Source organism: Hyla sarda, chromosome 4, assembly GCF_029499605.1.
Source record: "Hyla sarda isolate aHylSar1 chromosome 4, aHylSar1.hap1, whole genome shotgun sequence".
NCBI lineage: Eukaryota > Metazoa > Chordata > Amphibia > Anura > Hylidae > Hyla > Hyla sarda.
Genome location: NC_079192.1, coordinates 290,465,631 through 290,490,659, shown reverse-complemented (window position 1 = coordinate 290,490,659; position 25,029 = coordinate 290,465,631). Strand labels below are relative to the sequence as shown.

The following is a 25,029-nucleotide window of genomic DNA, read 5'->3' as shown; positions in this document are numbered from 1 at the left end:
CTGTAATATAAATTTATTTTACAGACTAGAAAAGAATCCATTGATCCTTATATGTTTAAATAGTACATTTACAATGATCTATTTTTAATGGCTTAGCATTATATTAATAATTGTTTATTTAAAGTGGATCTGTCACCTAAGTATGCTGTGCTATGTAAAATGTACCAAAAATGTTGACGCCTTGTGCCTGATAGGACTGAGGACAGACTACAGCTGCCTCATATTTTTGGACCAGCTATATTCTTTTATCTATCACCTTTGTGCCATTTTGGTACTGTATGTGCCATTTTGTTTAGGGAGTGCTCTCTGTGCCTCTCTTAGCCCATTCTAATGTAAACTGGCAGGCTACTCTGCATACAAATGTGTATTTCCTTATCATTTATCTTGGCTTAACATTTCCCAAGATGACTGGTGCAAAATGGTCAGCTTAGAAAAAAACAATACTCTGTCTTGTGAAGCTAGTTCTTTGTGCTATATTTAATGTGCCCAAACATGGCCACAAACAGTTGTCATGTGAAGTGCAGCATCATTACGGTTTTGCAGTAATGTTTAAAATTTGCATAATTAGAAATTGTCCAAATTGCACAATATTTGTTTGTGACATATTGGGGGAGATTTATCAAAGGATTTAGACTGGTTTTTCCTGTCTAAATGTGTTGCACAGAAAGTCTTTGATAAATTTGATAAATTAGGAGCACAATAGACAGGAGACTACCCCATACACTGGTCTATAAGCATACCCAGAATAGACTAGATTAGTAAATGTCCCCCATTGACTATTAAAAGTACAGCCAGGTAGCTGTAATAATTTGCTCTTATATTGGCATAGATCAGCTTTAGGCCATGTTTTCATGTTTAGGATTAGCATGATCAGCTCTAAAAGCACTAGATTTTCATGAAAAAAATGCAGTTTTCAAACATTTTGGATGAAAATGTGACTTTTTTATGGCAAAAAAAATAAATTTTAGAAAAAAAGAGTAATTAATTTTAAGGCCATAGGAAAAAAGTTGTAAAATTAATGGGTGTATGCTTTAATTACTGTTTTACTACTGAGTTCTATTAAACCAACTGTTGCCTTTTTTAGCGGTAAAACATCGTTTTATGGCATTTTATGGGTATAAAAAGGCAAAAATTAATTGTGTAAACATGGTCTTAAATAACACATGATAATCAAATCTAAAACAAAGTTTGTATATAAAAATTATTTGGTCTAAAAATGGTTGCCGTATACCCCCAAATTAGATTGCTTTATCATTAAATAGCTTACATTACCCTGGTCACACAGTTTTTTACAGTTTGTCGATTTTCTCTTCCTTCCTAAAATATGAGGGTTTATAGTTTGTCTGAGAATTCAAGGAATCCGTCAGATGGGCGTCAACTTTATCCTAAAAATGGGAGTTAATGTCAGATAATAGGCAGGATTATACCGCCAGGGGTTGTGTATAAGGTATACACCCCCCAAATGTGAAACATTCACACCCCCTGACTGTATAACCCTGCTCTTCACCTAATATACATTATTAAAATTAAGTTTGTGCAGATTTCCTAAAATGTCAGACAAACTATAAATCCTCATATTTCAGGAGCAGAAGGGCATAATTAGAAACTGCAAAAAGTTGTGTGACAAGGCTACCCGCAGCAATTTTCTCACAGTAAATCTATTTTTGGGGGGGAGTGGCCACAGGTCCTATTTAAACCTGTCAATCTCTTACTGTTGTGAAACATGGCTGTCAGGGCATACTCAAAGTGTTGGTTTCACAAAAGCTTGGGGAAGCACAGGTTAGAGACCACCATTGTAAGTAAAAGCAAACTATCTCTCTAAGTATTTCTATATTCTGAATATATCTTATTGCATTTCATATAGTATTCATGGTGAAATGTAGAAATGATACTTTTAATGACATCTTTATCATTTTGTAGTATCGTGTACGTACAATGCTCTTTCATGAAGTAAAAAGTGTTCTCTGTCCTACATTTTAGGTTCCCCGGAAAAATTCAAATTGTGTTTCATAGCTATCCCATTTGCATATGTCCTCTAAAAGGATTTTAATGATTTTATTATGCAAATTCTGTTTAAGTTTAAACTTGTTGATATTGCAAAATTGAAGCTAATTGACAGGAGGGTGAGGAAATAATTAGCTTAATTTAGAATGGCTGAAATGGAGGCAGCGCTTACTGGGAAGAACATTAATCAAGGGAATAGTAAGTCAGTCTGTTATCATAGGCTTAACTGTATTATTCCCAAGAACTGTTATTAGACACTCATTCCTGACATCTCCTAGCACAAGGTTGTGACAGGATGCAGAGTCTGTCATATATATATTTTTTTTATCTAGGGTGTCACATACTTTGAAGGAAAAAAAATGAAATTCTTTTCTATTCATAATATCTGCTGAGGGAACAGCAAAGCTTTTGAAACTGTTCTCACACTGCATTTTCATTCTGTAGATATTACAGGCTTATTGAAGGATCCATCGACCCTTGTATGGTGTCTCCACTTAGTATAAAATGGCTTCAGGGAATCTATTCATACGTACCAGCAGAACTTTGCAAGGTGTGGAGCAAATCCCTTCAGGATTTAACAAAGGTATGTATGGATTTGTGTCATATTTTGCAAGTTGCTCTCATTGCTATTAATACATGAATATTTGACAAGTGCAGTGGAGGAATTATTCTTATGCATACTACCCTCTAGACAAAAAAATAAGCCATTCTGCAAAACAGATGATTTGTTCTGAAAATACATATGCCGTGAAGACATTTTTACCAGGGAAAAAAGAAAGTCTGTGTGTTTGGAATTGTTCAATAAAGTATTAAAGAACTAAGGGATTATTAATCAAATATGAAATTTGTCTCAAAATTTTTGTCTTAATTAAGCTTTCACATCAATGTAATAGTACATAACTGTACATGAGACAACATATTTCTATCAGTTATATGGTGCTCTTATTCCAATTATGTTTTTGCTTTGTTGCTATGTTGCTACCCCCAGTTTCTGAGATTTTACTATTTGGTTGACAATATGCACTTTTCACTGAATAGTCAGATGGGCGTAGAAATGGGGTGGGAATGCTAGGATGAGGGGGTCTGAATAGGAGGCTGAGGGGGCGTGCATCATTTTCAGGGAGTTTGATAATAAAGTTCCTAATCACAACCTATGACCCTCCTCAAAGCACCCCCTTAGCACAGTGGTCACACCCTGTTTTGCAATTAAGTTCCTACCCCTGATAGTCAATGAAATAACAAAGGCCTTTCATCTCGGGAACCAATGGGCATAGCAAGAAAGTAAAAAAATCACTATTAGAATTAATGCACCCAAAGCTACAAAGTGATATAAAAAGAACAATTTTTATTGACTAACCATAGGTCCTTTTTAAAGGAAATGCCTAGTGATGTACTATCACAGTGATTATTATCACTTTAATGTGATAGTAATTGTGCATTGACCTCCATGATTATATTCCTCTTAAAATTAGATGTTACATGTATAAATATTTACCTTTTAACCATAGTTCATTCTACAATACATTGCCAAATGTCATGTTCTTTTTTTTCCTACCCTGGGAGGAACTCACTAGCCAGCTGACGAGCTATTAGGGTAAAATGAAGCTTTAAACCACTAGGTAAAGCTAAGCTAATCTGCTTAGATGCTATTTTATAATGGGCAAATTTCTATGTACATATACCTTTTTTTTTTATAATTTTACACACACACACACACACACACACACAAATATATATATATATATATATATATATATATATATATATATATATATATGTGTGTGTGTATGTAAATTCTTAAGAAGTCCCTTGTCCCACATAATAAAAAAATGCTGAAAGGCTTAGAAAGCTCTATTACAGATTCATCTTTCAGCCTTTGTATTGATGAATGTAATTTTTAGGCTTGACATGTACTTTTGTCTGATACAATATTGATTTTGCAAAGGACAAAGGGGGGGTTATGTTGAAATGTCAATGACCTTCTGGAAATTGGTGTAGCATAAACATATTATTGCAAAGCTTTGGTTGATCCTAAAATAGAGATGCATTTTGACTACCCATTTTTTTACCATCCAGTATTTAAATATGTTGAATGCATAACCCTATTATCTAAATGAAGGCAAATTACTCATAATTGACCTTATAACATTTTTCACAAAGACAATTTTAAGAGCAATTGAGGGAAGATCAGTGTTTCGTGATACATTTTCTTTTATTTACAAATATTGTATGTTGACTGGATGGAAGAATTCTCACAATGGAGATTCCTAATCCCATTTTGTCAACAGTGAATAGGAGATATGGAAACAACATTTACTTTGCTGTTAAATGGTATATGTGTATCTGTCATCAACAAAAACTTATTATATAATGTAGATAATAACATATATATTTGTAATATACATTGGTTAAAATATGTGTACATTTTTGTCCCTACAGCTATTGTTTGTGTGTCTGTTTGAGGAGTCTAAATACAGGAAGTATGTGTGGACAAGCAGGGCTCTGCACACTAAGGCTCTATGACACTCCCCTTGCTCACACAGCAGGATGATTGACAAGCACAGAGCCCTTCTTCTCCTGCCCTCACTTCCTGTATTAGGTCTCCTCATAGATACACACAGGCAATAGCTGCAGAGACAGCATTTTTTCACCCAAAAATATACTCATTTTTTAATCAATGTATATTATAAATATACATAAAATGGTATTATTTACATCATATGAAAAGCTTTTGTTGGTGACATGTACACTTTAAAGGACATCTGCAGCAAAAAAAATACTTATCCCCTATCCACAGGAGAGGGGATAAGTGTTCAAATGCATGGGGTCCGACCGCTGGGTCCCCCGCGATCTACTGCACGGGGCCACGGCTCTGCCGCGGCTCTCCTGTGCAGGAGGCATGCCGCCCACAGCTTGACGTTGCGGCCAACATGCCTCCTCCATGTAGTTCTATGGGAGAGGCGGAGTGGCCGCGTTCGTGCCTCCCCGCCTCTCCCATAGAACTGGGGAGGGGGCGTAATTGTCAACCTCTCTAGGTCAACGCTACTCGCATTAGCACTCTCACTGAGCTCTATTGCGGGGGCCTCGTTCAGGAGATCGCGGGGGTCTCTGCGGTCAGACCCCCTGCGTAAAACAGTTATCCCTTATCCTATGGATAGGGGATAAGTTGTTTTTTGCTGCTGATGTCCTTTAAGGGGATATTAAATAGAACTGTCTATTGTCAGAAAACTTTACAGCATTTTATAATTCTACCTATTATTTTGCGGCTGTTGTGTGACATACTTGGGAGGAAGACTTGAGCAGTAAATATATATATAAATGTATAAATAAAATTGCTTCAGTAAAGTAATTGAGCAGATGGGCTTGTAAGGAGCTTGTCAGACCTTTCATAGATATAATTTGCAGCATATGGATTATTAACTTGCATTCATGTTCACCTCTTATGGAAGAAAGTCAATTTTCTTACTCTATCTAAAGAAATCCTGGATAAAACTATACAATAAAATACACATTCTCATATCTGATATCACTAATACAATAAATTGAACTTTTTGTCATTATAACAAGGATTATGTGCATTGCAATGGCTAACATAAGTAACTAAGTTACATTCAATCTAATTTAACTACAAAATAAAACTTTTATAATAAATGCTGGCTTAAAAAGTTTTAAAGTATTAATTATAATATAATGAAATGGTCACAATGGCTATGCAATAATACCATATGAACAAGCAGATTGTAGAGTATTTACACCAAAGAAAATATAATTGAAAATAGAACAGCTGGTGCCCAGATGTAGCTTGTTGTTTTAACAAGAATTCTTATCAATCTTCTACCATTCCAATACTAGTCTTAGCATTTTAGCATGGAATGTATATAAGCTGAGAGGGCAACAACATAGGAAGGGCACTTCACGTAGGACGGTATGTTTGGATATTTAGTATATATTGCATAGTATATACAGTGTAAATTTTTGGTAATTTGTTTCACCTTTTGGTAACAACTATGCATGTAAAAGTGTATGACTCAGGGCAGAAGCCATCCTGGAAGAATATAGAAATTGGATGTGACTTTTAGAAAAGAGTAGAGGGTGCATCCTATGAAAAAGTTTCAAAAAAAGAATTCCCAAAAAATTTAAGAAACATATTTTAAGGTGTTACTATGAAGTTCGGCTTACCTAGCCAGCCTGTCTGCGTTTTGGACAGTGCAGGGTGGCACCAGTTAATAGCACATAATAAAAAAGATATAATACATGGGGAACAAAGTGACACATTTCAGATGCATGTAGCACCCTTACTCATACTAAAATCAAATAGACAAAGCCATGTTTAAATAGAAGTCACAGCTTTAGTATATGTTTATGTATAATATTACAAATTTACAGATCAACACATAGGGGGTAGAAATATCTACCACTTGGTCAGTAATTGTGGGAAAACAAATTCTGTATAGCCAATAGAAGGAATTTCTGCAGACCATCGGGGTATGGGGCATATGTACCATTTTACTGCCTTCTCTGTCAAGTAGAATGACCGAGTATAATGTTACATTCACCATAACCAAAAAATATTCCCTAGACCATTTAACTTGGTCTTGAGCTGCCAATGGATACTTTATATCTTAAATATGCCATGGCATGTTGGAAATGCATCCACCCAAGCACATAGGCTTTCTTTTCAGAATCCAGTGCTGACCTTAATAGACCTAAAGGGAGGGGAAGGGGGGTAAACGTGTGAATTTTGGGGAGAGATTGAAAAAATGGCATTGACAGAGAAGTCAACCATGATGTATTTGACTTGCTTCATAGTAAGAGAACTATTATTTAGCCCATGATCAACAATATATTTAAGTTGTTTTTTAAATATGTCAGTAGGATTAGAAGGTAACAGTCTGTACACTGTAAACTACTTCATCAGATAGAAAGAAACTCACACAGCAGCTGAAAAAAGTAAAATGAAAAAAAATAGTTGTGTCCAGAAGGGACAAGTCAATAAATACAATCAATACAATTCAGCTGACATAAATGAGTAATAAAATAACAATAAAGGGGCATTTGTTAGAGATGTAAATAAAAATGCATACATCAGTAAGGATTGAAAATGTCAGACATTAAAACCAGTGTGAATTGGGCTTGCATAAACATCAAAGTGGCAGATGTGGCTATTATAATATAGCCCTTTAGAGGAATATCATAAATGGTACAATAAAATGGTTTGTTAGGTCTATAGGACACCCAGACATTCACTTCAAGGAGATGCAAACAGAAGGAAGACACTGAAACTAACCTGCACATGAATGGGAGCAGGTTTCTCACATTTACAAGGCCTATGCAGGAGCAGTCCAATGGTGCCCTTTATGGTTCAGCAGAAGAGATTACCCATGGATTCTCCCCAATCTACAAATCTGCTATTTTTGTATTGCCCCAAGAGCTCTCCTTTTTTATACCATTTATATTAGCCCCCTCTGCCATTCTGAAGTAATCGCCATAGCATATACATAGGCCAAGCTGCTTCTTTTAGTAGGTATTTTAAAATGGTTTTATATTAAACAGTTTATACTGTATCCATTACAGGCATTTTTAATCCTTATTGAAGTTTTTTCACATATGTAACAATGATATATTTATTGTTACCTTTATTCTCAATTTTATGTTTTATTAATGCTATTTATTGTATTTATTGATTTGTCCCCACCCAGCCTCACCCATTTATTAACCCTGCATTAGTTATTTTATGCCATATCTTTTTTTTTTAAATATATTTTGTTTTTGTCTGATGAGGAAGTTTACCCCTTGAATGCATTATAACTAAGAAGACCAAAAAAGCATTATATTCTTTAAATGCAAACTGACAGCTTGCTCACCCGCACCTAACAGAATACACAGGGTTATAGCCGGTGAACCGATCAATCCAATGTACCACTTACCCCGATCATTGGTCCTGTGTTGTTATAGGCCTTAGTGTTAATATGCTAATGCCACCCTTTACGCAATGGAGGAGGCAGCTGGCTTTCTGAGCTTCCCTGCCTCCTTCCTCCATGCTCAGATAAGCCTTCACACCTCTTCTCACCCTCTTATAAAGAGAGAGTCCCATGACCACACCGCAGGCTCTACTCCTTCACTACTCCCGACTTATAATGAGAGTGGCACCTGAGGATATGGGGATATGCTCTCCTGTCATTAGGACATGATAGTGAGAACTTATGCATATTTAGAAGGTGGTAGGAAATATCTGAGCACAGAGGAAAGGCAGGAAAGCTTGGAAAGCCAGCTCCTGCCTCCATTATGCAAAGAATGGTTTACCCACCCTTTAACCCTGTGTATGGAGTTTAGTGCGGGTAAACCAGTTGTCAGTTCCCCGTTAAATATATACATGGGGAAATTCCCTTCCACTGCCTTTTCAAAAATCTACTAATATGTATATCAGAAGTGTAATTATTTTAGACTTAAGCTGCTGTTTCATATTAGCTCCTTTTAAAATGCAAATCCCTTATTGACAATTAATATTAACAATGTGAAATCTGCTTTATACATCAGTGAATTAGAATGATCGCTTCTCCGAAATGACTGAAATATTTATACTTCAATCCATCTTGTAAAGCATTGTGTGCGCACTGGGAAGAGATGCAGTAATAATAGTTAGAGAATAGTAATGATAAGACAATTCTTTTACCTTAGATCTTGATAAATTTCTTTAAAATTATAATAAATGTATCGGCACACACAAATGGCTTATATAAAATAATCAAAAAAATAGAAAAAACTTTCATAAAAAATGTAAATTTGCCCATTTCCTTTATTTGAATATAGTATAGAATATTATAATGGTGTTACAAATATGGTAAGCTTTATAGTGTTCAAGCTTTTAGATCATGCTGTAGTAGGTTTCAGCATATGGCTCCATGTAGGTGCATCTCCTGGCTGCAGTAGCAGAGGGTCTTTTGTAAATGGGGGAGGGATTTCCTTAATAGTATACACTTCACGACACATATTGTTTCATGAAGCAGTTCCTCCTCTTATTTATAGAATTTTATTCTAAGGATCTTGTAGTACATTTTCATCCCTCATTTATAAGTAGACAAGGCAAAATCTGCGCTTTCTGACCATTTTGGGGACATGGATTTCCTGTGTTGAAGCTGAGCACCTGGCCCGGAGAAGCTTATAACAGTAAGCTTATGGATAGCATAAAGGAGCCATATCTTAACATCTTTAATGCTGGCTACATCTTAACTGTAGACATGTTGCCAACATTGTATTTCAGTTTTTTCCCATGTCATGCAAATTTACAATCACTAGTGCCACAGCACCATTTGTTTCATTCCAGCACAGCTGCATCTATGTCTTTTGGTACTGTGACTTTTCCATGTGATCACCAGTCTTATAAAAAAACATAGTGCTTAATATGTCAGAGTAAGTGGTCTGTCCTGAGTCAGCTGTCTTACTGTGAACTACAGGATAACATCAGCACTGCACCTACCATATCACTCCTAGCAGCTCACAAATTGCTCCCCTCCTCTCTATCTGTATAGTGCTGCTATATGTATGAGATCAGGATATTTAGAAGTTATACAACTCCCAAAGGCTTTGTTGACATGTTGCATTTTGCATTTTCATACGATAAACGTTGTGCAAATATGCAACATGTGAACACAGCATGAAGACTTCTAAACACTCTAATGGAGTGTTGGTGAAATCACTTTCACCTTGTGGCAATGTTTATCTAAACAACACATTTGATTAGTTTGGTCTCGTTAGGTGAAATGTAGTAATTACTCTCCAGTCTCTCTCTCTCTCTGCAAAGCCAGAGGATTCATAGCAAATGTAAGCATTAAACATTTTAATGGAGTGTAAGTGAAATCACTTGCACCTTGTGGCATGGATCCATGGGAAATGTAAGCAGTATATAAAAAAAATCTGCTCTGAAACAGAAATCAATATTGCTCAAAACGCATGCCTGCCACAGCAGGTAGAACAGGTGAGCACAAAGCATATACAAAAACCTCTACATTATTCTCTAATAGCTTATGCTGCAATATATAAAAAATTTAAGTTCTGGAGCGCTTCTTTAACACAAATCTATGGTTGTAAATCAGCAATGATACCTTTTCACTGAAAACATTTTAACAGATTAAAGATAAGATATATCTCCCTGTCCCCCCAGCACTAGTTAATATTTTACATATTGATAAAGGTAACTTTGTAAATACATTACTTATCTTTCATGAATACCAAGATACAGCCTTTGCTATATTATAGAGCTCTATTCACAATTCTACAGTCTTCAGAGCTAAACTTCCGAAATTTCTTCACTGGCTCAATGGCTGCACAGAACTTGCTCTGGTGATATCAATTTTGGGAGTATAATCTTTACACTAAGCATTTTACAGTGATATGAACCATGAGAAATGAACTATCATTAGAGTTGATCAAAAACCCATTGGGCACCCATTGGGCTAAGCTCTAAAGATCCTGTGTGCAGATGGGAGAAATTGTGAGAAGGTCAACTATCGCTGTAACATTCCACCAATAATGGCTGGATGGCAGAATGACCAGTTGGATGCCTCTGCTCCATAAAAGACACATAAAAGTTAGGCTGGGTTCACATTACGTTTTCTCCCATACGGGAGCGCACACGGCAGGGGGGAGCTAAAACCTCGCGCTCCCATATGCCCTCGTATGCGCTCCCGTATGTAATTCATTTCAATGAGCCGGCCGGAGTGAAACGTTCGGTCTGGTCGGCTCATTTTTGCGCTGTATGCGCTTTTACAACCGGTCCTAAAACCATGGTTGACCACAGTTTTAGGTCCGGGGTAAAAGTGCATACTGCGCAAAAATGAGCCGACCGGACAGAACGTTTAACTCCGGCCGGCTCATTGAAATGAATGACATACGGGAGCGCATACCAATGCATGCGGGAGTGTGAGGTTTTAGCTCCCCCCTGCCGTATGCGCTTCCAGCCTTAGTCTGAAGTTAGCAAAAAAAAATAAAAACACCTACAGGACTCTCAAGATGTGAGAAACAAGTTGTTACTTTCTAGCCTCAATACTAAGCATCACATCTGACACTGCCTATCACTTGCTTAATACCATCCCGGCAGTGAAGCATGGTGATGGATGGCAGCATCATGCTGTGTTTTTCAGTAGCTGGCATAAGGACACTGTCAGGATTGAGAAAAAGCTGAAAGAAGTATTGTACAGACATATATTCATTAAAATCTTATTCAGAGTGCTCTGGACCTCAAACTGAGCCAAACTTTTACCTTCCAACAAAATAATGAGCCTAGGCACAAAGTCAAGACTGCGCAAGAGTGACTTATGGACAGCCTTGTGATTGGCTAATAAGTGGCATATGCCAGGGCAACATATTTACGTGCAAAAGTATACAAACTGAATAAGAAAGAAACTGGCTTTTGTACATACCCTGATGATTAGTGAGGGTTAGTGAAACTGGTCAAAATGTTGACCATAAGAGCAATGTTAATTATAACATGACTACAAACATTGCTTATCTGCATTTGAGTGAAGAACAAGAGCTTCCCAAAACTCAGGTTTTAACTTTAGGTAAGCATTTACAAAATGACATTAAAAACTAATGTTTGGGCTATGGCACAGTTAGAACACATCTAACCAGAAAATGCTAAAAAATTAATGCAAAAAAATAAAATAATAATCATATACATCACAATATATGAGAGAGAGAGAGATATGCCAAGCAAATATATATATATATATATATATATATATATATATATATATATATATATATATATATATGCCAAGCAGAAAGGTGGAACAGCACATCGGAGTAGTAAAATGCAAGAAATGGGTGCATGCAGTCACAGGGGCCTCGGTCCTGGGTCCAACGGAGTAGGTACAAGAAGATTGACAATGGTGGTGTGAGACCACAGAAACATAGTCACTGTATTAATGGAATAAAGCTACATCCTTGATTGAATATGCTGGTGTGCTGAAGTCAATCTTCTTGTATATATATATATATATATATATATATATATATATATATATATATATATAATTTTTTTTTATCTCTTCCCAGGAGGTAGAGGAAAACTATATATATGCTATAAAGAAATCAGTCCTTGACTACATACTATTGGACCCGATGGAACAACAGAGGCTTGGAATTGAGATGACCCCAAAGGTATAACTTTATTTTGCTCTCCCATCTTGATGCATTTTCTTTCCTAAAATATTCAATTGTCTTTTTTTAGGGTTTTTCAGCACTCCATCTTGGGGCTTTACTCTCTATAAACAAGCTTTTAGTAGAAACCTACTTTACTTGGCAGAATAATGAATGTCTACAGAATTTGTTAGTGGAGAAAGAAATCATGTGTCTAAAAACAGTGTCCCAAATTGCACATTTTGTCCAAATAGACACAGGTCATTTCTTTACTTGATAATGAGGCTTCACAGCAGAAGTTAGAGAGCTATTGTGGGCTGCAGGGAAAAAAAAGTGTGCTTCATGTGTGGAACAAATGAGACTTATATTTGTAATAGAGCTGGCCCTGTGGGAGCATTGTATTTGATGGAGCTCGTACAATGGTTTATCAGAGCATTTTCTATTCTCAGTAGACTGCATGGAAAGGTGGTATAGCACTGCCATCACATTTCTCACATCTATCACCTCTCCTGTTAATGTGATCCTTCTATGTACGCTGTAGATACAGATCTGAAATGTGCAAAGCTAAAGGGGAATGGTGGCAGTAATAAAAATGCTGTGGTCATGATGATAGAAAGTGACAAAGGACGGAAGGAGACAGGCGGACAGGGTGATTGTATTGAAATGAGAAGAGTGGCAGTCACAGTGAGAGCTGGAGGAGAAGAGCTGTCAGCCAGTATATACAGAATATTGTATAAGGTTATTTAAATGATCAGATAGTGCTGCAGATAGCTAACTGTATTTGTTCCATAGCAGGCAGGGAGTTACATTAGCCTATTCTATGTTTATTAGACAATCTGACATCTATCATTTAGTTATACATATTTTTTTACAGTTAACCATCAGATTATTTTAATTTACCAAATATTGTTTAATTTTTTTTTTTTTACTTGCCTTTTATATATCATCATGGCTCTATGAAATGCATGGTGTAGAACTATCTATTCAAATTGTTCACAGATCATATTCCTATTTTGTTTCCTTTCTTGTTTTCTTTGTATTGCATCAAGCTATCTAACAGTGCTGGGCGGAAGCATTTTCCATGGCATGAAAGCGTTAACGTTGCACGTGTCAAATTGAAGGAAGGCTTGCACATCACTCATGCTGTCATGACAAAGACTCTCCTTCACTTCCATAGCAAGTATGTTATCAGTACTACTGGAACATATAGTAGAGTTGGGTTCCTACATACCGTATCAATCTATCACATGAAATGGAACGTACTGTAGGATAATGCAATATTTAATAGATGAATCCTGAAAGTTCTTTTGGGTATTGCCAAAGATGAGAAGCACCTATTAAGACCTAATCCATCTGCTTCTCCACATGTACTCAGTGAGCAGGCTTCACATACTGTAAATTACTATAATCACTAATTTTGACCTTCCACTTCTTGACTGATCACTGATGTACTCCTGCTGATCTTCCAACTCCTTTGACTCGCTTAAATATAGGATATATTGCCAGTAACTAGATAATTGCATCACGCTCTGTAGTGAACAGATGGATATCATTTAATGTATGAGATTTAAATAGGCCTTGATGATAGAAGGCTGTCCTTTCATTCCATAACATTCAAGTCTGTTAAATCCATTTTGTTTTTCAGTTATGCAACTTTTAGCCTGGTTGATATTAAAAGTCTCCTCAAAAACGTTCCTATGATGCTGGAGAATCTTATTGTGCACATGAACAGCATTTTAAAAAAGAGGGCCGAAATGCTTCAAGAAACATGGGTGAAAGAATGTTGTGATATTGTAGAACAAAACCGAGACAAAATAGAAGTCATAATGCCAGAGGATGAGGTGAGCTCAATATTTTATCCACAAAAGATGCGGTAGTACTCGGCGAGCGCCAAGGCATACACATGTCTTGGCACTCGCAGAATGCTGCTGCATCTTTTGTGTGTATGCTTTAGCATTCAATCACAGCAGAGTTGTACCTTCACACTTATTTCGTTGTTATCCAGGGTTAACTTGTCTTTTTCAACTTTTAATTTGGAATTAGTAATCACGTTCATCTTAGTTGTGCATTACTCCCACCTGTCCAAGGCTGTTTTTAGTAAGAGTGATAAGAACTGGTTCCCATCTATCCCGAGTTCATCTTGTTGGGTCAAAAAAAAGAGGAAATAAACAGCAGCCTTTGCTTGCTCATATATATATATATATATATATATATATATATATATATATATATATATAAAATGTGTGCCATTTCAAAAGAAATTAAATTCCTATATGCACATTGCTTTGGTTTATTACAAATTTAAGAGACATTCTCATGCATTTGGTCTAATATGTCTGGTTCATGTATGGTTAGTCACATGGATTATGTGATACAAGTAAACAAGAGCTATGTGACAACATAAGGAGAGTCACAAATGAAGATGGTAAATCAGTAATGGCATATACTCACTTTATGGTGCTAAAGATGATATAATGTATCTCTATAATTACAGATCTATCTGCACAATGTTAGCCTACATATATAAAGGCCAACTTTGAAGAGGTTTCTGAAAACTCTTCCCTACTTAGTCAAGGTTTATTAGAGAAAAAAAAACTGCAAGAATGTCTTAATTATTTTACACTAATGTAAAAAGTGTTGTGTTTTAGAATTAGTACAGTATTGTAAATTGATGATTATTAGTAGATTGACATTTGCCCTTTCTTCACTGGTAATCTTTTAGGGTACCCTCTAAAATTCCCCAGTGGGTACACCACCTATTACATATCTTTCTCAAGCACAAGATAGGAATGGCAAAAAAAGTTCCCTGCGACACATGCAAATGAGGTCACAAGAGCTCTCTTGTGCTTCTTAGTATTGTTACTTTATTGGTCTTGAACTAAGCATGAAAGCAACACAGTGATTTTCATCCCTGTTTTGTTTTTCTTCTAGGGTTTGCGGAGAAAGAAAATGGATCATTTATTCTGCAGCTTGGCAACTCTGATGTCCAATCTTCTAAGATGTATAGTGGAGACCTCTCTGACTGACCTAGTGGAAATTATTGAAACGTACTGTGAAGGGAATCACTATGAAGGGAATTATCCATCTGACAGTCATTGGTACTCAATGAAACCTCATCTTATTTTCTTATTTATGGTATGTGTAAACTACATTACTTTTTAATGCAACCTTAGGGGAGCTGCTGAAATATTTCAACTATATGATTTTTAAAGCAGCTGAAAGTCAGTACCCATCGGGAATATTGTCTTGTATTTATCTTCCTTAGTGCTTGGCTGCTCTTTATCTCATCTCTATTAGGACAAGGCTCTTATCTCTGACTATAGTTCAGCTACATTGCCTGCTGAGACACACCTCCTATCTCATCTATCTGCAGCTCTACCTTCTCTGATTGGCTGCTGTGTTTAATCACAAGTCCATGTCAGGAAGTGTCCAGAGAAGGAGCAAATCCCCATAGCAAGCCTATCCTGCTCTGGACAAGGACAGATGTGTCAGCAGAGAACACTGTGGTCAGACAAAAAAGAGCTACACAACTTCCTCTGTACCATACAGCAGTTGATAAGTACTGAAAGGATTAAGATTTTGAAATAGAAGTCATTTACAAATCTGTTTAACTTTCTGAGATGAGTTGATTTGAAAAAAAATATTTTCCACCGGAGTATCCCTATAATATAGGGGAACATGGAGAGTCACTTTAAAAAGGTAGTCACTGCAGAAAACAAAACTTTACTCCATGGCAGGGAATGGTGTTAAAATAATAAACATGATATACTCCTCCTCCCGTCCTCTGCAGCTGCCACTCCCTCTCTTTAAGTCTTATGATATTCCTGGTCATTTGTCATCTCAACCCCACAGGAACTGCCTGTTTAGACAATCAGTGTCCTCAGCTGTGTTTTTTTTCACTGAATATCCGAACAGGCAGGACCTGTGGGGTCCAGATAACATTTCCCTCTCTCTGTCTCTCTCTGTCTCCCTCTTTCTCTCTCTCTCTCTCTCTCTCTCTCTCTCTATGACACACATGCTATCCTCTCTTTCTATATCTTCTTTTCTTTCTCTCTTTTCCCACATTCTGTATTTTCCCCATTCTTTCTCTTCAAGATTACTTTAGCTTGTCCTTTAAAATTCTGCCCCAGAGAAAACACATAGTCGGACTTTGTGTTACTTTTTGATTATTCAGTCTTTCAGTAGCTAAAAGCACTCCTTTGGCAGTGGCTAACAATGACAGTATAATGATAATCTGCATTTATTTCTTCTTCTATGAGTCATACACAAGGTATATGGTTGACATGTGAATGACGTGACAGCGCTCTTTGTTTCCATCTAATAATGGCACTTAGTCTGAGAGTCTGATAAAAATCCCTTTGATTATTTGAATTACAAATCGTTATTTCCACACAAAGCATAAATATGTATGTTGACAGTGTCATGCTACACTAACTTCTGTCATTCTTAGCAAAATTCTGGCACTAAATCTGTGCTAGAAATCAAGCCCATTTGCAGTCGTAAATACAGATGGCGATGAAGCATCCTTGTGTAAGTGGAACAGGGAAAAATATGCCATAACACTTGCAAATATTTGACAAACACATTTGTTTGTTTATTATACATGGTACGATTTCCAGTATATAAAAGCCTTTATTCCACACCGTTTCTACAACATAATCAAAACTGTCACATATCAACATATGAGACCCTCAAAATACATGTCATTGACCCTAAAAGACATGGGCATTTCTTCCACTTTAGGAATCACAACACATGTAAAAAAGTGAGATGTTTCTTTCTTATTATATTGAAATATAATATACAATAATCTGTTGATAATTCACTTTGAATGTATCCCCAAAAATCATGAGAGGTATATATTTTTGTTTGTTGCTTTTGCATAAACAGTTTTTACCTGTGTATGTGAAAGAGAACTACAAGTGGAAGATACACAACCTTTAAAAAGGTTGTTCAGGATTTGAAAGATGTCAGTTTTTTTTTCTTTTAAGAAACAACTTGATACTTGTCCATGGACTGCAATACCAGATGCAACCCTTAGATAAGAGTGGCACTGTTTCTAATAGAAAGCATAACACTCTATGTGTTATAACACATAACACTTTATGGTAACTGCAGTAAATAGTCGAATCCCTGTAATGACATGGTAAAATTCTATAAGGTGAAAGTAAACGTACACTAGATTGTGTTTGGTAATATACTTAGCTTGATTAGGCGTACAAGTTTTTGTATTTTCTGGCTTTTAGATTTTATTTATAAGTATTGTAGAATGGTATTGCTCATTATTGTTTCAGGTATCTGTTTTTCCAGTATGGAAATGTTAAATGATCTCATAAGTTGCATTGGGAAGGTTTTCATATTTTCGTCTGTACTAACATAAGAGCTAACATAAAATACAGTATATTGATGCATGGCACAACTGCTTCTGCTTAATCTCCTCAGAAAACCACTATGTCACATTCTAGAATAGCTTTTATAGACCTTTTAACAATACATTTCTGACATTTTTATTCTTCTGGCCTATTAGCAGTAATATGTTTTATTGAAATCATCTTTATGTACTCATGTCGACTTCATTAGCTACATTCTTCAGTTTAGTTGTGAAATTATTGGATACTCTGTGGACACTAAAATGTAAAGTCAGTTTGCTAAGTTTAAACAACTATTTAAGTGCTTTAGAAAAGATGGCTAGATCGTTGTACAATACATGCACCTTTTACCTCTACTTTTTATTTCAAAAGTTTTTATTAAGTTTTTAAGAAGGTAACAAATGGGCAAAGAAACAGCCTCACTCCCTTATAGGTTGTAAGGAGGCAGGGCTCTCACATTTATTAAAGTAGTCCTTCAAATGACTTTGTACTGCAAGACAGAGAGTATGTTGGCACTGCTACCCCGTTTCTGTGACTCCCCTTACTGCGGCTCGTTGCATCTTTCAATACATGTATGTGGTGGCGCTCATGTGTGGAAAGAACAGTCCGTGTAAAAACATTCATCAAAAGAGAAGACACAGGCAACTCACCAACTTTGTGTGACTTCTTATTTATTTCTTAGATTCCTGCAGGTAAAGCAGCTCCATGCCGCACCGGTAAGCTAGACGCTAGTGCACTCAGTGATTACAGCTGTTTCTTTCCATTCAGTAACATCAACAGATCACCTGCATGAACCTAAGAAATAAATAAGAAGTCACGCAAAGTTGGCTGTGTCTTCTCCTTCAAAAACTTACATTGGTCTTTTCAAGACCATTGTAAACTTGAAACCATACTCAACATAAAGTGCTACAGACTGTCAAGATTTGCAGCACATTTGAATGTCTGGAAGTTCCAACTAAGGCTGTGTTCATACATGTCCGGCATCCGGCATATGTGAACTCAGCCTAGATCTGACAAGTTGCCATGAGTTGTTTGGCATCCAGCGTCCATTGTTTCTGGACAGTGGACAGGGGAACGCAGCAACCATCGGCATGACCAACCATTTGGCGTCAAAATTGAGATGCTGGATGATTGTGAACTGTCCCATTTAAATGAATGGGATCAGTACTAGCATCAGTTTCCCTCTGGAGCATGCCGGAGGGAAACTATGCTAGACATATGTGAACCCAGCCTTACTGGCCATTTTACCGATAAAACTCTTGTACTATTAAAGTATAGACACTAATTGGCTATCTTGTAGCGTCTCTCTACAGTACTGCAATGCTTTTTATCTGCAATGAGCTGCATCTTAGGAGGTTCAATTTCTGGTACTCTGTGTGTACTGCACTGGAACTTGAATAAGCTCCTGTCATGTCGAAAGTGATTTACAGCATGCAGCAGCTCTTTCAGACATTTTTGTATGTGAAGACTTGATTTATCTGTATTAGTTTTTTTGGGTGGACATTTTGGGACTTCAGAACCAATCACTAGTTTTCCATAGTTACAATATTGTCAACATACCATTGACCTGGAACCAGTTAATATTGCAGATTTTAGGGATCACTGTATTTGAATTGTTACTTCATTGAGTTCTTGATAATGTTAGATATATGCTCTGATTTACTAAGAGTGGAGTAAAGTTTTCTTTGTGTTTTTTTTTATCCTGACAGGTATTTATTTTATTTTTTTATATCTACTTTTTATTTTATTTTTGCTTTTCTGACAACTGCTCTGAGCTGTCTGGTGTTCCCTATTTTATGTGGGAAGAAAATAAGTATTTATGTTGGGATTTTGCAAAACTGTTGGGGACATTCCCCTTTTATGATGACAATGCCCCTTTTTCCTGGCATCACCGTTTTCTGCGTAAAATGGAGAGCTGGTTGTTTTTTTTGTTTTTTTTTGCACATGAACCCGAGAAAAATTTGTCGAGATCACATTAGTAAATGAACCCTGTTGTCTGTATATGTAACCTATATTATGGCTCCACTGTATGTTTAAGTAGTACAGAAACTTTGTAGGCTTCTATTGGGACCTACTGTACCTCCATCTTCAATATTCACATGAATAGTTTCATTGTGAACTATATTAGTTTTTTAGGAGTTATTGACCCCTAAAAAAACACCTTGGTCATATGATACCATACGTAGGCATCATACAGGAATTTACAGAGTGTTCAGAGCTCTATAGTACATACCTCTAGAGGTGCTCCATATGCAAGCAGCTTATGTCAGTGTTTTTATGGCATTTTCCCAGGTACTTTTGATGTCTTACAATGTTTTATACTTATTCTATTTTTGTATGTTACATCTGGCAGGACAAGTTAAGGTTTATTTAATTAGTATTTTTGGGAGTGATTTAAACTTTTAAGACATTTGAGTAGAATATGCAGTTCACCTGTCAATTAAGAAGCTTTTTGTCTTGCTAAAGCCATGAAGATTATGTAAAGCCTCATTCTTTAGGTGATCATTAGACACATTGTCATATTATGAAAAATACACATTAAGGAATAAAATTATTTTTCCATTATTTTTCTTTTTGAATTTTAATGAATGGATTACTCTACTAGGTTTAAGGTTTTGTAGCCTCCTTGGAAACACAGCCTTCTCCTCAGTGGACACATTAAAGATTTTTTCCAAATATAAGATGAATGTTAAAAGATTATAAGTGCCTGAAAAAACAAAGAGCAAAACTGCCCCCTAAAGATGAGAACAAAGCTCAAAATCCCACACTAGTCTATGCAGCTATAGAATAAAATGATAACACTTTGCCTACTTGCAGCAGCCACAAAGGACATCTCACTGTATGCACATTTAGTTAGTAGTGTTGAGCGGCATAGGCCATATTCGAATTCGCGAATATTCGCGAATATATGGACGAATATTCGTCATATTCGCGAATATTCGCATATTCGTAATGTTCTCGTTTTATTTTCGCATATGCGAATATTCGCCCGTGCGAAAATTAACATATGCGAAAATTTGCGTATACCAAAATTAACATAGGCTAAAATTTGCATATGCGAAAAATATCATATGCAAATTTTCACATATGCGAAAATTTGCACACCAGTCTCACACAGTAGTATTAGAGCCTTCTTACACCACATAAGCTGGAAGCAGAGAGGGATGATCACTGTGATGTGTACTGTGAAAAAAAAAAATATTCGTAATTACGAATATATAGCGCTATATTCGCGAATATTCGCGAATTCGCGAATATGCGATATTCGCGAATAAAATTCGAATTGCGAATATTCGCGAGCAACACTATTAGTTAGCACCCATTAACCCCTTAAGGACGCAGGACGTAAATGTACGTCCTGGTGAGGTGGTACTTAACGCACCAGGACGTACATTTACGTCCTAAGCATAACCGCGGGCATCGGAGCGATGCCCGTGTCATGCGCGGCTGATCCCGGCTGCTGATCGCAGCCAGGGACCCGCCGGCAATGGCCGACGCCCGCGATCTCGCGGGCGTCCGCCATTAACCCCTCAGGTGCCGGGATCAATACAGATCCCGGCATCTGCGGGAGTTCGCGATTAAAATGAACGATCGGATCGCCCGCAGCGCTGCTGCGGGGATCCGATCATTCATAACACCGCACGGAGGTCCCCTCACCTTCCTCCGTGCGGCTCCCAGCGTCTCCTGCTCTGGTCTGTGATCGAGCAGACCAGAGCAGGAGATGACCGATAATACTGATCTGTTCTATGTCCTATACATAGAACAGATCAGTATTAGCAATCATGGTATTGCTATGAATAGTCCCCTATGGGGACTATTCAAGTGTAAAAAAAAATGTAAAAAAATGTAAAAGTAAAAGTAAAAAAAAAGTGAAAAATCCCCTCCCCCAATAAAAAAGTAAAACGTCCGTTTTTTCCTATTTTACCCCCAAAAAGCGTAAAAAACATTTTTTATAGACATATTTGGTATCGCCGCGTGCGTAAATGTCCGAACTATTAAAATAAAATGTTAATGATCCCATACGGTGAACGGCGTGAACGAAAAAAAATTAAAAAAGTCCAAAATTCCTACTTTTTTAATACATTTTATTAAAAAAAAAATTATAAAAAATGTATTAAAAGTTTTTTATATACAAATGTGGTATCAAAAAAAAGTACAGATCATGGCGCAAAAAATGAGCCCCCATACCGCCGCTTATACGGAAAAATAAAAAAGTTATAGGTCATCAAAATAAAGGGATTATAAACGTACTAATTTGGTTAAAAAGTTTGTGATTTTTTTTAAGCGCAACAATAATATAAAAGTATATAATAATGGGTATCATTTTAATCGTATTGACCCTCAGAATAAAGAACACATGTCATTTTTACCAGAAATTGTACGGCGTGAAAAAAAAACCTTCCAAAATTAGCAAAATTGCGTTTTTCGTTTTAATTTCCCCACAAAAATAGTGTTTTTTGGTTGCGCCATACATTTTATGATATAATGAGTGATGTCATTACAAAGGACAACTGGTCGCGCAAAAAACAAGCCCTCATACTAGTCTGTGGATGAAAATATAAAAGAGTTATGATTTTTAGAAGGCGAGGAGGAAAAAATGAAAACGTAAAAATTAAATTGTCTGAGTCCTTAAGGCCAAAATGGGCTGAGTCCTTAAGGGGTTAAAGGGTACTCCTCTGGAAAACATTTTTTTTAATCAACTGGTTCCAGAAAGTTAAACAGATTTGTAAATTACTTCTATTTAAAAAATCAGCTTATCAGCTGCTTTATGGTTGCACTGGAAGTTCTTTCCTTTCTCTCTGACCACAGTGCTCTCTGCTGACACCTCTGTCCATTTTTGGAGCTGTCCAAAGCAGGATTGGTTTGTTATGGAGACTGGCTTCTACTCTGGACAGTTCTTAAATGGACAGAGGTGTCAGCAGAGAGCACTGTAGTCAGACAGAAAGGAAATTCAAAAAGAAACCTACTGTACAACAAATAGTAGTTGATAAGAACTGGAAGGATTAAGGTTTTTAAAAAGAAATAATTTACAAATCTGTTTAACTTTCTGGCACCAGTTGATTTAAAAAAAAAAAAAAAAAAAAACAATTCCAGAGAAGTACCCCTTTAAACTCAATGCTACCTTTATCAATTGGTATTTAAAGAGGGATGGATAGGGGCAGAAAGTATTTTACTATTTAAAGGGTTGTCCGGTGTAAATTGTTTACAGTATTGACCCCAGCCTGCTTAATACAATAATAAATAATTTAACTCACCTTCCTCTGCTCCCTCTTAGCTCTGGTATCAGAGCACTCTGTCCACGGCTGGTGATACTGGTTTTCTCGAACCTGCAGATCATACCATCTACAGTTGGGAAAACTGACAGAGGTGCTTGCCAATCACCAGTCGAGACGGGACACTGCTGCAGACAGTGATTGGCTAAGCAGCACTGTGACATCACTAGTGGGCTCCAGTGGGCTCCTTGAAGCTGTCAGTGGAGACCGGCCTGAGATGAGCGTCCTGCCACTGGAGGCTACGAGGAAACGAAGTAAGGTAAGTGAAAGTATTTATTATTTTATTAGGCAGGCTGGGGACATTACTGTAAAAAAAAAAGTTTTGCAACACCTTTAACTAACTCTTTGGATGTGTAGTTGCATCTCCTGAATGCATTTGTTTCTGCACTTGAATGAGCAACCTCAGCCTTTAGAACCTTTAGCACCAACTATAGCTGCCTGTATACCCATGGATTGGACACCTCCCCCTATAAGATATGAATGTGTACAAAGGCTAGATTCAATGAAAAAGCTCAGTGCTTTCTAATCAGGGTCCCTCCAGCTGTTGCTAATTCCCTGTGGTCGCTCCACCTATTGAAGCAGAACAGGCTCCCTGTCATCACCTGACTAGTGATGTCAGGTCTCGGCCGCACTGCATCCTGGGAAATACCCGAGGAAGGAGTCATTTTGTTTGCTGTTAAAAATTAACATCCAGAGCAAAGATCACATAAGAATACGAGACCAAGCAACAGAGACAGGTACAGACATTATATTATGAACTACACTAAGTTCACAGCCCCTGTAGCATAGTCAAATAAAAAAAAATCCTGGAATACCCCTTTAATATTATGGTCTGACAATCTGCGGCACGTTCTCTGCACAAAACCAATAAAAGTATAAACATGACTTACCGTATTTGAATTGCTATTGTTCCCTTGTAAAATAAAGACCAACAGTAATGTGTTTTCTTCTGCAGAAACCATTCTTAAAAGAATTGGATGTCAGCTTTAATCCATCTGTTGAAGAGATTGTCTGTGGCTTTGATAATGTGGTGGAAAGTTTAGTTATCAGTGTCCAGCAGATGCCAAGGATTGAGAATTTTCTTTTCCAGGTAATTTGTTACAAATCCATTGTATTCATCTTTCTTAATCAATTAGCCAAAATGAAAAGAGAACGTGAGAGAGAGAAGGACATAGACCTGGTAACCTTAGTGAAATCTCATTATTCTTAATATTGGCTAGGCTGGAAAGAGAATATGTATGCACAAAAAGGCACTGGCAATTTTGAGATAATAGTAGAAACAGCAATAACCTTTAATTCAATTTTGTCATGTTTGCGCATAAAATCTAGAGGAAATGAAGATAGTGATGCAACAGTTACAATGAGACAAAAGAACTGTCCTTGTTTCCCGAAGCAACCACTCAAAGCTCAACTGTCATTATTTAAAACTTCTTCAAAAATATAAAAGCTGATTGTTGATTGGTTGCTGTGGGCAACATGGCCAGTTTTCCTTGGAGTCAGTTTTGAGAAATGGGGCCCAATGCACATATGTTCCAGAATTATGGTGCATGGCCATCAGACTTTATTTTTGCCAAAATAAATGGTAGCATGAGTTACTTAAAGGAGTTGTCCAGCGAACAAACTCATGCCCTATTCACAGGATAGGGGAGAAGAGGGTTGATTGTGGGGGTTTGACCACTGCGGCCCCCCACAATCTCTGGAACAGGACCCTCAGTAAGGAGTGCATGTGGTAGATGGTTTGTACTCCATTCATTTTTATGGGAGCGCATAAAGAGACCCGAGTAAAGCATCCACGAACAGTCACTTATCCATTTTCCTATGGCTAGGGGATAAGTATGTTTCCACTTATGATACGCCAGTTTTAATTAAAAAAAATTCCCTTTCCATACCTTGCAAGGACAAGGTCTGGCAGGTAACCAGAGAGACTTACCACTAAATTTGTGAATTTCATGCTATTTCCATGTCACCATTTTCATTACTGATCACACAATAAGGGCTTTGTTCCACATATGGGTCTTTAATACTTGTTTTAAAAAGAATGATTCATCACAAAAGGAGCTGCATTTTATGAGAAGCTTCATCTATTAGTTTTCAACCAAATACTGGGCCAATAGTGGGCTAACACGCTGTTTAATTGGCCATTCTGAATATTGGTTGTCTTTCTGAATAATGTATCTTATTATGGCTATGATTACTATTATTTCCCCTAATCTACAGGTAGGCTAGATTACCCAGGCCAGCTT

At 36.9% G+C, this 25,029-nt stretch overlaps 1 protein-coding gene across 1 annotated transcript in view; it reads left to right on the top strand.

Moving 5' to 3' along the window:
* Nucleotides 1-25,029, top strand: part of LOC130369340 (dynein axonemal heavy chain 3-like) — a 101,356-nt gene that overhangs the window by 36,357 nt on the left and 39,970 nt on the right. Inside the window, exons 4-9 of the mRNA XM_056574480.1 lie at nucleotides 2,449-2,587; nucleotides 12,061-12,165; nucleotides 13,194-13,324; nucleotides 13,790-13,985; nucleotides 15,076-15,279; nucleotides 23,742-23,876. Of these exons, the coding sequence (XP_056430455.1) occupies nucleotides 2,449-2,587; nucleotides 12,061-12,165; nucleotides 13,194-13,324; nucleotides 13,790-13,985; nucleotides 15,076-15,279; nucleotides 23,742-23,876 (910 nt within the window). The remainder of the gene's footprint in view (nucleotides 1-2,448; nucleotides 2,588-12,060; nucleotides 12,166-13,193; nucleotides 13,325-13,789; nucleotides 13,986-15,075; nucleotides 15,280-23,741; nucleotides 23,877-25,029) is intronic.